Source organism: Mobula hypostoma, chromosome 8, assembly GCF_963921235.1.
Source record: "Mobula hypostoma chromosome 8, sMobHyp1.1, whole genome shotgun sequence".
In the NCBI taxonomy this organism is placed as follows: Eukaryota; Metazoa; Chordata; class Chondrichthyes; order Myliobatiformes; family Myliobatidae; genus Mobula; species Mobula hypostoma.
In genome coordinates this window covers 714,532-729,001 of record NC_086104.1, presented here as the reverse complement: position 1 = coordinate 729,001, position 14,470 = coordinate 714,532, and the positions used below count along the sequence as shown (strand labels likewise).

Sequence of the window (14,470 nt, the reverse complement as noted above, 5' to 3'; positions counted from 1 at the left end):
TAAAGGTGTAGCTATCTCCTTCTGTTCAAGAGCCTGCCGGTTGAGGGGTAGTAACTGCTCTTGAACCTGGTGGTGCAATTCCTGAGGCTTCTGTACTTTCTACCTGGTGGCAGCAGTGAGAAGAGAACACGTCCTGGGTGGTGAGCATCTTTGATGATGGACGCTGCTTTTCCATGGCAACATTTCAAGTAGGTGTGCTCAATGGTTGGGAGGGTTTTTCCCGTGATGTGCTGGGCACTACCTAATCCTACAAAATCCCACCTTTTGTCGGATTTTCTGCTGAAAGGCATTGGTGTTCTCGCACCACACCCGATGCAGCTAGTCAGCGCACTTTCCACCACACATCTATAGAAGTTCGCCAAGGTTTTTGATGACATGGTGAACCTTCCAGGATCCTGAGGAAGTCGAGGTGCTGTCCTGCTTTCTTTACAATTATATTTATTTGATGGGTTCAGGACAAGTCTTCTGAGATAGACACCCAGGAAGTTAAAATTACTGACCCTCTCCACTTCTGATTATCTGATGAGGACCTGCTAATGGACCTCTGGTTTCCCTCTCCTGAAGTCTACTATCAATTCCTTGATCTTATGGACAATGATTGAGAAGTTGTTATTACACCACTCAAGCAAATTTCCAATCTCCCTCCTGTATGCTGATTCATCACCGCCTTTGATACAGCCCACAACAGTGGTGTCATCAGCAAACTTGCACTGGAGCTGTACTTAGCCACACGGTCACAGGTGTAAAGCGAGTAGAGCGGGGGGCTAAGCACACAGCCCTGTGGTGCTCCCAGAATGGCCGTTCCAACAATGGCTGCTCTGCTTAAACCTCACTTCTTTTTGTTGGCCTTCCAAAGTTACAATGAAGTCAAGCAATCTCAATTAAACTTGAGCTTGAGCTCACCTTGCGCGCCCTCTGGAAGTAAAGCTCTGGCAGCATGTGGATCCAGTACGAGATCTGGTACAGATAGAACAACTTCATCTGGAAGCTATCAAGACAGAGAATTTAGTCAATGTTTGTTCGAGTACAACACCCTCCACTTCTTGCCCCAACAACACTCCTTCCTCACACAGCCCTCATCAACACCTCCCTGTGGGACACAGCCTCACACTGGATACCCTGCAGCACTGGTTCCCACTGACACTGGGCACCCCAGGGTCCAGGGTTCCACCATCCCCAGGGAACACGGGGACACACACACACACACACACACACACACACAGAGTGCTGCACCTAACACACACGACAAAATACAATGCCCCCACACTAACCCACCCAACACACACACACACACACACACACACACACAGTGCCCAGGGTTAGACCATACAAACAGGAGCAGAGTGAAGCTAATTGACTCGATTCTGCTCTTCTATTCCATCCCTCTCAACCACATTTCCTGCCTTCTCCTGTAAACTTTGACACCCTGACTAACCTAGGAACTATCATAACATAGATCATGACTTGGCAATGAATTTTACAGATACACCACCCTCAGGCTAAAGAAAATGCTCCCCCTGTCTGTTCTAAATGGACATGCCTCCAATCTGAGGCTGTGTCGTGTGGTCTGCAGCTCTCCCACCGGAGGAAACATCCTCTCCACATCACTAACTAGACCTCTCAATATTCCACAGGTTTCAAAAAGATAAGCCAGCGACATGACCCCACCCACATTTCTCCCCTCCGATACCCAGGGTGGGGGAGCAGACTTACGAGAGGTGGGTGTGTGGATAATCCTCCCACAGAGTGGACGGGGAACTGATGTAACCCTCCTGCAAAGAGACACAGACACAATGGTTGTGGAGCGTGAGCAGGAGTGGGGGGTGGGGGGAAGACAGAGGCAGAGGCAGGCAGTCAGGAGAGGGGACAGATGACCAGGAGTGGGGGAGAGGGGACAGACGGCCAGGAGTGGGGGAGAGGGGACAGACGGCTGGGAGTGGGGGAGAGGGGACAGACAGCTGGGAGTGGGGGAGAGGGGACAGACGGCTGGGTGACAGTGTCAAGACGAGGGGTGGGAGATGAGAGGTGGGGGGGGGCCATTCTGCAGGGAGAAGCCAGGTGTCTGTCTCAGGTGGGGGAGGTGCAGGAGTAATTGAGGGAGTTTGAGGGGCTCCAGTGGGGATAGGCAGAAACAGGGCGTTGGGGGGGAGGGAGGGAGAAGGCCGCTCACGGAGCGGTTCGGGGGATGGCGATGGGGAAAAAGGGCATTTCAGAAGGAGAGACTGGGAGGGAAAGGGTGGTGTGGCTGTAGGTGAAGGGGCATCTCGGGGTAGGGCCTGGCTCCAGGGTCAAGGGAGGAAGGTCCGGGACCTCCAGGGATGAGCGAGGACGGAGGCTCACTCACACTGACGATGATGTAGAGGCCCCAGACACTCGAGCCAAGGTGCAGGACCACCAAGTGGCCAGACTCATTCACCTTGCTGTGTTTGACCTTCGAGAGGTGCAGCCTCTTGTTCAGTTTCTGAAACAAAAATATCAGGTGATTAACCCGGCACGGTTCTGAACTTCGTCCCCCGTCCTCTCCCAGCTTACTTTCATGGTCAACTCTCCACCCTCTGCACCAGCTCCCCCTTGTCCCTGCACAGACTGGCTGAGCCACACATAACCTTAACCCCTCTCCACCACTCGTGGGACGATCGCATTTCAATCCCTCTTTTCCCAAGTGTTCCAGTAATCTATCGATTCCAGCTGTGAAACAGACACCAGATACTGAGTCATCTCCCTGCGAGTGGGCTCACTTCTCACCAATCAGCCACCCCTTCCTCCCAAGGGCAGATCTCAGGCCTTGGCCACAGAGGGTTGAAGATAGCAGCTCCCGACAGGTACAAGCTACCCCACCATGACACCCTCAAGAGGCCATGTCTCAGAAAGGCAGCGTCCATTATCGAGTAGCTCAGCACAAGACGACATGTCCTCATCTCATTGCTGGAGCGGAGGTACAGAAACCTGAAGACACTGTCACAATGTCTTAACCACTACAATCACAATTCTGAATGATCCATCAACACTACCTCACTTTTTTTTGCATTATTTATGCAGTTCATAGATTTTTATACCTTTTCCCTGAACTGCTGACACTACAAAACAGAGCACACATCATGTCAGTGGTAATAACCATGATTCTTTGATCACCATCTCCAACTGGACCCTATCCTAGCATTCATCCTGTCAACCTCTCCACAATCGTGCTGAAAGGGTCTCTCCTCTGGAAGCTCATAGAAAATAAACCCATTCTGTTCCTACGCTGCACCTGCACAGAAATCTGCCCTTCACAATCACTCCCCACCCTTTCAATTTCCCGGTCCTTGCTTCAACTGGCAATGCCAACCCATCCCCATTTCCCTGAGAAAAGGGGGTAAGTCTCCTTCTGTCTTTCTGGCAATGCCAACCCATCCCCATTTCCCCGAGAAGAAGGGGGGGAGCCTCCTCCTGTCTTTCTGGCAATGCCAACCCATCCCCATTTCCCCGAGAAAAGGGGTTAAGTCTTCTCCTGTCTTTCTGGCAATGCCAACCCATCCCCATTTCCCCGAGAAAAGGGGTTAAGTCTCCTTCTGTCTTTCTGGCAATGCCAACCCATCCCCATTTCCCTGAGAAAAGGGGTTAAGTCTCCTTCTGTCTTTCTGGCAATGCCAACCCATCCCCATTTCCCCGAGAAAAGGGGTTAAGTCTCCTTCTGTCTTTCTGGCAATGCCAACCCATCCCCATTTCCCTGAGAAAAGGGGGTAAGTCTCCTCCTGTCTTTCTGGCAATGCCAACCCATCCCCATTTCCCCGAGAAGAAGGTGGGGAGCCTCCTCCTGTCTTTCTGGGGAAGATGCATCCATGGAACTGGTGGGGAGGGATTTCCAGGGTTTAGATTCAGAGATGGAAAATTTTTTTCTAGAGTTTGATAGCTTCTTGATTAGTCAGGGTATCAAAGGTAACAGGGATAATGGGGTTGAGAAGAATAATAAATCAACCATGATGGAATGACAGAGAAGACGTGATGGGCCACGGCCTCATCCTGCTCTATCTCTGATGTATCTCCAGGTCGGGGGGGGGCGGGGGAGATGTCCCTTCGTCACAGTGGAAGCCATCTCCTGGGAGTGCTGTTAGATTACCTGGTACAGTCTTCTGACAGTACACACTGCAGACACTGAGTTGCTCGGGAGTGGATGGAAAGCTGATCAAGCGGGCAACCTTCATGAGCGTAGTTCGAGCCATTGGATAGTGTCCCCTCACATTCCTGACTCATGTCCTGTAGATGTTGGAGAGGTTTTGGGTATCAGGAGGTGAGACCCTGACTCGTGTCCTGTAGATGCTGGGAAGGTTTCAGAGTGTCAGGTGAGACCCTGACTCGTGTCCTGTATCACGGTGTCCACATGGCTGGTGCATCTGAATTTCTGTTCTGTGGTCACTCCCAGGACATTGATGGAGGGAACTTAACAACAGCAATGCTACTGATTATTGACGGTGAGTAAGACAGTCACTCTGTGGTCCTCGTCACTAACCAATGTGGCCCAGTCTTGCTGAGTGCAGGTATGGTGCTGCTTCCTGTACTGAAGTGTTACAACTGGAACTGAACACTGAGCAATCAGCAGCGAACGTGCCCACTTCTGACCTGACGGAGGGAAGGTCACTGCTGAAGGAGCTGAAGATGGTTGGGCCCAGGACTCTGTCCTGAGGAGCTCCTGCACTGGTGTCCTGGGGCCGGAATGGAGGACCTCCAACAACCACAACCATCTTCCTTTTGAAATAGTGGAGGATTAGAGGTCTAGAGTAAATGAGGAGATGAAAGAAATTAGTATTAGTATAAAATTGTTATTGAAGATAGGAGCTGATGATCTGTGTCGTTGGGCTTTGATGGAGTTGGCTGCAGAGACGATAGCAGTAATCTTCCGGAATTCCATCGATTCTAACAGGATTCCCACAGAAGAGACAGCAGCAGACAATGCAACATTATTTAAAGGAGGAAGAGTTAGGACAAGGAACCAGAGATTAGTTAGCACAGCATCAGTGTGAGGGAATACATTAGAATTCTACTGAGGGAATGGCAGAAGACACCAAGGATGAGGACTGGGAAGAGACTAAATGGAAACATAAAAGGGGAACAGTGTTTGAGGAATCTGTTGGTGTCAAAAAGCAGAGAGGCAGATGCTGGAAACAATGGTGGAGAAACTCAGCTGGTCAGGTCAAGCAGCATCGACACGGGGAGATGAACCATCAACGTTTCAGGCTGAGACTGGAAGGGTGGGGGTTGTGGGCAAAAGCTAGAATAGAAGGGTGGGTGGGGGAGTAGGACCATAAGCAAGTGGGTAATGGGGAACCCAGTTGATGGGAGAAAGTAGGAGGGTGAGGAAGGGGATGAAAGGAAATGAAGAAAGAAGCTGGGAGGTGATAGTGGATGTGGTAAAGAGCTGAAGAAGGAATCTGATAGGAGAGGACAGTGGAGCTTGGGGAAGGGAAAGGTGGTAGGGCACCAGGAATTGGAATCAGTTTGTATTGTCATATGTAGTAAGATACGGTGAAACGCTCACCTTACAACTGTTCACACAGATCAGATCATTACACAGGGCATCAAGGAAGAACAGACTAAAGGAAACAGTGACAGAACAAGTGCAGGTAGGCAACAAGGTGAAAAGAATATTATTAGTAATTCTTCGAAGCAGAATTTAGATTTAATAGAACGATTATAATGGAAGGAGTAGTGGACCTGCAAGAAGCAGCTTGCAACAAGCTGCCACGATGTCGGGTAGGTGGTGGGAACGGAGAGAGAAGGGGCAACGGGGCCATATTGATCAGGGAAACCAGAGAGAGGGCAGTGGTCACCGCAAGATACGGAATTCGATCTTGATGCCAGCAAACTTGAATATGAGGATTTGGTCCTTCAATCTGTGCCTGGCCTTATCAGGGCCACGGACAGTGACTATATCGAGGGTTTCACACAACCTTTCACAGGAAATTAAACAACCTTCACAAACAGGTTATATCCAATGCAGGTGGCAGTAAATGGGTGACCTACTTGCTCAGATAGATGCTGCAGAATAACTAAAGGGCTGAATGACAGGATGAATGTCACAGATGACGTGAAACTGGTTTCAAGCTAACAACACATGTTACATGGATCAGGAAATATGACAGACGTATGGAATAGACAAGAACACGGAATGCACGGATCAGGAAATATGACAGATGTATGGAATGGACAAGGACATGGGATAAACGGGTCAGGAAATACGGACAGACGGATGGAATGGACAACAACACGGTATACAAGGATTGGGAAATACAGATAGACTGATGGAATGGACAAGGACACGGGATGCACGGATCACGAAATATGACAGACACATGGAATGGACAAGAACACGGGATAGACGGATGAGGAAATACTGACAGATTGATGGAATGGACAAGAACACGGGATGCACGGATGATGAAATACGGACAGACTGATGGAGGACAGGAAAATTTTTAATTGGGGAAGGGCTAATTATGAGGCTATAAAGGTAGAACTTGCAGGTGTGAATTGGGATGAAGTTTTTGCAGGGAAATGTACTATGGACATGTGGTCGATGTTTAGAGATCTCTTGCAGGATGTTAGGGATAATTTTGTCCCGGTAAGGAAGATAAAGAATGGTAGGGTGAAGGAACCATGGGTGACAAGTGAGGTGGAAAATCTAGTCAGGTGGAAGAAGGCAGCATACATGAGGTTTAGGAAGCAGGGATCAGATGGGTTTATTGAGGAATATAGGGAAGCAAGAAAGGAGCTTAAGAAGGGGCTGAGGGGAGCAAGAAGGGGGCATGAGAAGGCTTGGCCAGTAGGGTAAAGGAAAACCCCAAGTTATGTGATGAACAAAAGGATAACAGAAGTGAAAGTAGGACCGATTAGAGATAAAGGTGGGAAGGTGTGCCTGGAGGCTGTGGAAGTGAGCGAGGTCCTCAATGAATACTTCTCTTCAGTATTCACCAATGAGAGGGAACTTGATGATGGTGAGGACAATATGAGTGAGGTTGATGTTCTGGAGCATGTTGATATTGAGGGAGAGGAGGTGTTGGAGTTATTAAAATACATTAGGACAGATAAGTCCCCAGGGCCTGACGGAATATTCCCCAGGCTGCTCCACGAGGCGAGGGAAGAGATTGCTGAGCCTCTGGCTAGGATCTTCATGTCCTCGTTGTCCACGGAAATGGTACCAGAGGATTGGAGGGAGGTGAATGTTGTCCCCTTGTTCAAAAAAGGTAGTAGGGACAGTCTGGGTAATTATAGACCAGTGAGCCTTACGTCTGTGGTGGGAAAGTTAGTTCACAAGTAGAGAAAGCTAGTAGACAGTGTGTGAGGGAGGGTAGGCAGGGGACAGAGATCGGGAGCACTCAGACCGAAGATGTACAGGAGAAGGAAGAAAAAGATAACAAAGTTGTTTGCACCATTAGGGATAAACAGACAGTAAATGGTGGAGAGTTTCTTAAATGCGTCTATTTTAATGCTAGGAGCATTGTAAGAAAGGTGGATGAGCTTAGAATATGGATTGATACCTGGAAATATGATGTTGTAGCTATTAGTGAAACATGGTTGCAGGAGGGGTGTAATTGGCAACAAAATATTCCTGGATTTCGTTGCTTCAGGTGTGATAGAATCAGAGGGGCAAGAGGGGGAGGTGTTGCATCGCCTGTCAGAGAAAATATTACAGCGGTGCTTTGGCAGGATACATTAGAGGGCTCGTCTAGGGAGGCTATCTGGGTGGAATTGAGGAATAGGAAAGGTGTAGTAACACTTATGGGGGTGTATTATAGACCACCTAATGGGGAGTGAGAATTGGAGGAGCAAATTTGTAAGAAGATAGCAGATATTTATAGTAATGGGAGATTTTAATTTTCCACACATAGACCAGGAACTCTATTCTGTAAAAGGGCTGGATGGTTTGGAGTTTGCAGAATGTGTGCAAGATAGTTTTTTGCAGCAATACATAGAGGTACCAACTAGAGAAGGGGCAGTGTTGGATCCCCTGTTAGGGAATGAGAGAATGAGGTGACGGAGGTATGTGTTGGGGAGCACTTTGGGTTCAGTAATCACAATGCCATTAGTTTCAATATAATTATGGAGAAGGATAGGTCTGGACCCAGGGTTGAGATTTTTGATTGGAGAAAGGCTAACTCTGAGGAGATGTGAAAGGATTTAGAAGGAGTGGATTGAGACAAATTGTTTTATGGGAAGGATGTAATACAGAAATGGAGGTCATTTAAAGGTGAAATTTTGAGGGTACAGTACCTTTATGTTCCTGTTAGGTTGAAAGGAAAGGTTAAAAGTTTGAGAGAGCCATGGTTTTCAAGGGGTATTGGAAACTTGGTTCGGAAAAAGAGAGAGATCTACAATAAATATAGACAGCTTGGAGTAAATGAGGTGCTCAAGGAATATAAAGAATGTAAAAAGAATCTTAAGAAAGAAATGAGAAAAGCTAAAAGATATGAGGTTGCTTTGGCATGTAAGGTGAAAATAAATCCAAAGGGTTTCTACAGTTATATTAATAGCAAAAGGATAGTGAGGGATAAAATTGGTCCCTTAGAGAATCAGAGTGGACGGCTATGTGCAAAGCCAAAAGAGATGGGGGAGATTTTGAACAATTTCTTTTCTTTGGTATTCACTAAGGAGAAGGATATTGAATTGTGTAAGGTAAAGGAAACAAGTAGGGTAGTTATGGAAACTATGATGACTAAAGAAGAGGAAGTACTGGCGCTTTTAAGGAATATAAAAGTGGATAAGTCTCCAGGTCCTGACAGGATATTCCCTAGGACCTTGAGGGAGGTTAGTGTGGAAATAGCAGGGGCTCTGACGGAAATATTTCAAATGTCATTAGAAACGGGGATGGTGCTGGAGGATTGGCGTATTGCTCATGTTGTTCCATTGTTTAAAAGGGTTTTAAGAGTAAATCTAGCAATTATCGGCCTGTGCGTTTGATGTCAGTGGTGGGTAAATTGATGGAAAGTATTCTTAGAGATGGTATATATAATTATCTGGATAGTCAGGGTCTGATTAGGAACCATCAACATGGATTTGTGCGTGGAAAGTCATGTTTGACAAATCTTATTGAATTTTTTGAAGAGGTTACTAGGAAAGTTGACGAGGGTAAAGCGGTGGATGTTGTCTATATGCACTTCAGTAAAGCCTTTGACAAGGTTCCACACGGAAGGTTAGTTAGGAAGGTTCAATCGTTAGGTATTAATATTGAAGTAGTAAAATGGATTCAGCAGTGGTTGGATGGGAGACGCCAGAGAGTGGTGGTGGATAACCGTTCGTCAGATTGGAGGCTGGTGACTAGTGGTGTGCCTCAGGGATGTGTACTGGGTCCAATGCTGTTTGTCATATATATTAATGATCTGGATGATAGGGTGGTAAATTGGATTAGTAAGTATGCAGATGATACTAAGATAGGTGGCGTTGTGGATAATGAAGTAGGTTTTCAAAGCTTGCAGAGAGATTTAGGCCAGTTAGAAGAGTGGGCTGAAAGATGGCAGATGGAGTTTAATGCTGATAAATGTGAGGTGCTACTTTTTGGTAGGACTAATCAAAATAGGACATACATGGTAAATGGTAGGGCATTGAAGAATGCAGTAGAACAGAGAAATCTAGGAATAATGGTGCATAGTTCCCTGAAGGTGGAATCTCATGTGGACAGGATGGTGAAGAAAGCTTTTGGTATGCTGACCTTTATAAATCAGAGCATTGAGTATAGAAGTTGGAATGTAACGCTGAAATTGTATAAGGCATTGGTGAGGCCAAATTTGGAGTATTGTATTCAGTTCTGGTCACCGAATTATAGGAAAGATGTCAACAAAATAGAGAGAGTACAGAGAAGATTTACTAGAATGTTACCTGGGTTTCATCTCCTAAGTTACAGAGTAAGGTTGAACAAGTTGGGTCTTTATTCTTTGGAGCGTAGAAGGTTGAGGGGGGACTTGACAGAGGTATTTAAAATTATGAGGGGGGATAGATAGAGTTGATGTGGATAGGCTTTTTCCATTGAGAGTAGGGGAGATTCAAACAAGAGGACATGAGTTGAAAGTTATAGGGCAAAAGTTTAGGGGTAACATGAGGGAGAAACTTCTTTACTCAGAGAGTGGTAACTGTGTGGAACGAGCTTCCAGTAGAAGTGGTTGAGGCAGGTTCAATGTTGTCATTTAAAGTTAAATTGGGTAGCTATATGGACAGGAAAGGAATGGAGGGTTATAGGTTGAGTACAGGTCGGTGGGACTAGGTGAGAGTAGCGTTCGGCACAGACTAGAAGGGCCGAGATGGCCTGTTTCCGTGCTGTAATTGTTATATGGTTATATGGTTTAAAGCTGTTAGAAAAGATTCTTAGAGGTATGATCTATGGGCATTTAGAGAATCATGGTCTGATCAGGGACAGTCAGCATGGCTTTGTGAAGGGCAGATCGTGTCTGACAAGCCTGATAGAGTTCTTTGAGGAGGTGACCAGGCATATAGATGAGGGTAGTGCAGTGGATGTGATCTACATGGATTTTAGTAAGGCATTTGACAAGGTTCCACACGGTAGGCTTATTCAGAAAGTCAGAAGGCATGGGATCCAGAGAAGTTTGGCCAAGTGGATTCAGAATTGGCTTGCCTGCAGAAGTCAGAGGGTGGTGGTGGAGGGAGTACATCCAGATTGGAGGATTGTGACTAGTGGTGTCCCACAAGGATCTGTTCTGGGACCTCTACTTTTTGTGATTTTTATTAACGACCTGGATGTGGGGGTAGAAGGATGGGTTGGCAAGTTTGCAGACGACACAAAGGTTGGTGGTGTTGTAGATAGTGTGGAGGATTGTCAAAGATTGCAGAAAGACATTGCCAGGATGCAGAAGTGGGCTGAGCTGAGAAGTGGCAGATGGAGTTCAACCCGGAGGAGTGTGAGGTGGTACACTTTGGAAGGACAAACTCCAAGGCAGAGTACAAAGTAAAAGGCAGGATACTTGGTAGTGTGGAGGAGCAGAGGGATCTCGGGGTACATGTCCACAGATCCCTGAAAGTTGCCTCACAGGTGGATAGGGTAGTTAAGAAAGCTTATGGGGTGTTAGCTTTCATAAGTCGAGGGACAGAGTTTAAGAGTCGCAAGGTAATGATGCAGCTCTATAAACCTCTGGTTAGGCCACACTTGGAGTACTGTGTCCAGTTCTGGTGACCTCACTATAGGAAGGATGTGGAAGCATTGGAAAGGGTACAGAGGAGATTTACCAGGACGCTGCCTGGTTTAGAGAGGATGGATTATGATCAGAGATTAAGGGAGCTAGGGCTTTACTCCTTGGAGAGAAGGAGGATGAGAGGAGACATGATAGAGGTGTACAAGATATTAAGAGGAATAGATAGAGTGGATAGCCAGCGCCTCTTCCCCAGGGCACCACTGCTCAATACAAGAGGACATGGCTTTAAGGTAAGGGGTGGGAAGTTCAAGGAGGATATTAGAGGAGGGTTTTTTAACTCAGAAAGTGGTTGGTGCGTGGAATGCACTGCCTGAGTCAGTGGTGGAGGCAGATACACTAGTAAAATTTAAGAGACTACTAGACAGGTATATGGAGAAATTTAAGGTGGGGGGTTATATGGGAGGCAGGGTTTGAGGGTCGGCACAACATTGTGGGCCAAAGGGCCTGTACTGTGCTGTACTATTCTATGTTCTGTGAATTGACAAGAACACAGGATACACAGCTCAGGAAATACAGGCAGATTGATGGAATGGACAAGAACACGGGATGCACAGATTGGGAAATAGCGACAGACTGATGGAATTGACAATAGCACGGGATACATGGATCAGGAAATACGGTCAGACTGATGGAATGGACAAGAAGACGGGATACGTAGATCAGAAAATATGATAAGACTGATGGAATGGACAAGATCACAGGATACACAGATAAGGAAATACGGACAGATTGATGGAATGGACTATAACACGGGATACATGGATCGGGAAATACGGATGACTGATGGAATGGACAAGAACACGGAATGCACAGATTGGGAAATAGCGACAGACTGATGGAATTGACAAGAACACGGCATATAAATAAATACCGAAGTGCGGTGAGGATGTGAGTTCACAGATTTGAGGAAGCGCTTACAAATGCACAGAGATGGGTTTGGGGATAATACAGAAATTGGTGGAGTTGTCGATAGTGAGGAAGGTTCTCTGAGGATAGCATGGGACATAGATTAGCTGGAAAGCTCGGTGTAAAGGTGGAAGATCAAATTTAAACCCCAGGTAAGCATTTGACGTAATGCACTTTGGGAAGTCAAATTCTGGGAGATATATAAAGTTAACTGCAAGAGCTTAGGAGCACTAACACACACAGAGAGTGTGTCGATAGCTTCCCGAGGCGGGCCACACGGCCTACCAGCATAATGAGGTACGCTTGCCTTCAGAGCCCAGGCACTGAGTCTAAGAGTTGCATATCATGCACACTTTAGTCACCGCCCTGCAGGAGGAAACGCACATGCCAGTGATAATAAATCTAATTCTGATTCCAAATACAGAGATTCACCACAATGTTGCGTGGCACAGATGGGTGTCAAGTATTTGACAGGAAAAGCAGACAGAGATACAAGCCTATTGGGGGCACGTGGGATCAGTGTTGTCTGGTATCACAGTCAGCATGGAGAAGATAAGCTGAGGGGCCCGATTGGTTACGGTTCTATCATTCAATCGGATAGGTTCAGTGAGGGACAATAAGTTCCTAGATGGAGTACAATGCCAGAAAATACAAGATTATGCAGTTGGGCAGAAAGAAAAAAAGTCAATTGTTGGGTAAATGGAGGAAAAGTACAAAAAGATGGGAGATACAGGGATGTGGAGATGGTAATATGCAAAACACAGGTAACACCAACTAATTGCATAGCTGATGGGATGTCGGCCTTCAGTGCCAGAGGACATATACAAATGGGGATGGTTTGATGCAACTGCAGCGTGCTGATATGACTGATCCACATCGGAAAGAGCTGGCCTTATCCCACCACACAGAGGAGATTACTGACCTAACGTGGTGATTGGGATAGTACAGACAGTGTGACGATCTAGGGCCTGAGATGGGCTGAAGGACCACACAGATCTATTCCCAGTCATCTTTCTCAGTAATATCACATGCCACATGATCTTATGGCATAATGAGCAATATGTCCAACAATGTCAACACTGTCCAGAGAGATTCACATTACCCTCATACAGACTAATTTCACTTCCTCTTCCTCGGAGAAGAGCTCATTGTTTTCAGCATCCCTTTGTCACCTTTTACCACGGTCACAACACTTCCCACGGAACATTAACAGTTCCAACTATCTGAGCAAAAAGTCGCATTACGGCAGCATGGCGGTTAACGTGACACCACAACAGCTCCAAGTTCAATCCCGGCATCCTCTCAAAGGAGTTTGACTGCCCACTCGTGAACTGCGTCTCTTTTCTCCAGGTGCTCTGATTTCCTCCCACAGACAGGTTACCAGGTTAATTTGTCACTGCAAACTGTCTCATGTTTGGACTAAGATGTAATCTGGGGTTGCTGGCAGCTTGGTTCGTCGGGCAGGCGGTGTCTGTCCCGTTATCAGACCGGGGTTAAATCAGTGTGGGCTCTCTGGGGGCAGTGTCTGTCCCTTCCTCCATCACAAAATAAAAATACATAGAATAAGGCAACGGTACTTACATCGAGCACATACTCCTGGACAACAGCGTGTAAGATTATCGTAATGAAGATATAGAATGAAATGGTAACACAGTCACTGGTTCCATAGACATAATAAACAACGTCCCCATCTGTCAGAGGGAGAGGTAACAAGCATTAGCTGAGCATTCGGAGAAACTCTCATTACCCTGGAACGTCAACACACCACAGCCCAACCCCACACCTCCCGACACAACACAAGGCACCAGGTATTCGGTCTCCCTTCTCAGATGAAATGTCAGCTGGTGAAACCGTCTGGAATATTCCTCGCTGAAGGACAGATTTTGGAAGTAATTGAGAGATGATTGTTGAACCAATACCCCATGAGGAAAGCTGAACACACTGGGACTCTATCCGCTGCTGTCTCAGAGAGTGGGAGGGGAGGGGAAGCAGATCACAACAGCAGTGGCGAGAATGCATCCACCAGGACAAGCTCTAGGAGATTCTCCCAGGCTCAAAATGGAATGACTCATATAGATGGCATCATTTTAAGGAGGAAAGCATTTATGAATGTCAGAGGAAGGGTGATCACACAGAGACGAGGTGGTGTGTGTTACACACTGGCAGGGTGGTGGTCAAAGCAGCTATATTAGGAACATTTAAGGTAAGACACGTGGATGATGGGAAAGTGGAGGGCCGTATGGGAGAGAGGGTTAGGTTGATCTTTGAGTAGCTGAAATGGGCAGGCAGCACAACCCAGTGACTGAAGGGCCTGTGCTGTTCTGTAACATTCTATCATGTCTAATACTGTGGGGTGTACATTTTGAGAGGGGGAAGGTTCAGGGGAGATG

At 46.8% G+C, this 14,470-nt stretch overlaps 1 protein-coding gene across 3 annotated transcripts in view; it reads right to left on the bottom strand.

Moving 5' to 3' along the window:
* The window catches only part of LOC134350321 (translocating chain-associated membrane protein 2-like), an 89,619-nt gene that overhangs the window by 42,183 nt on the left and 32,966 nt on the right, over window positions 1-14,470 (bottom strand). For 2 of the 3 annotated variants that reach the window (XM_063055369.1, XM_063055371.1), the window contains 4 exons: window positions 13,662-13,771; window positions 2,345-2,461; window positions 1,714-1,772; window positions 904-988 (listed from right to left, as the gene is read on the bottom strand). In XM_063055369.1, coding sequence (XP_062911439.1) covers window positions 904-988; window positions 1,714-1,772; window positions 2,345-2,461; window positions 13,662-13,771 — 371 coding nt within the window. The remainder of the gene's footprint in view (window positions 1-903; window positions 989-1,713; window positions 1,773-2,344; window positions 2,462-13,661; window positions 13,772-14,470) is intronic. The other variant, XM_063055370.1, reaches the window with a different exon arrangement.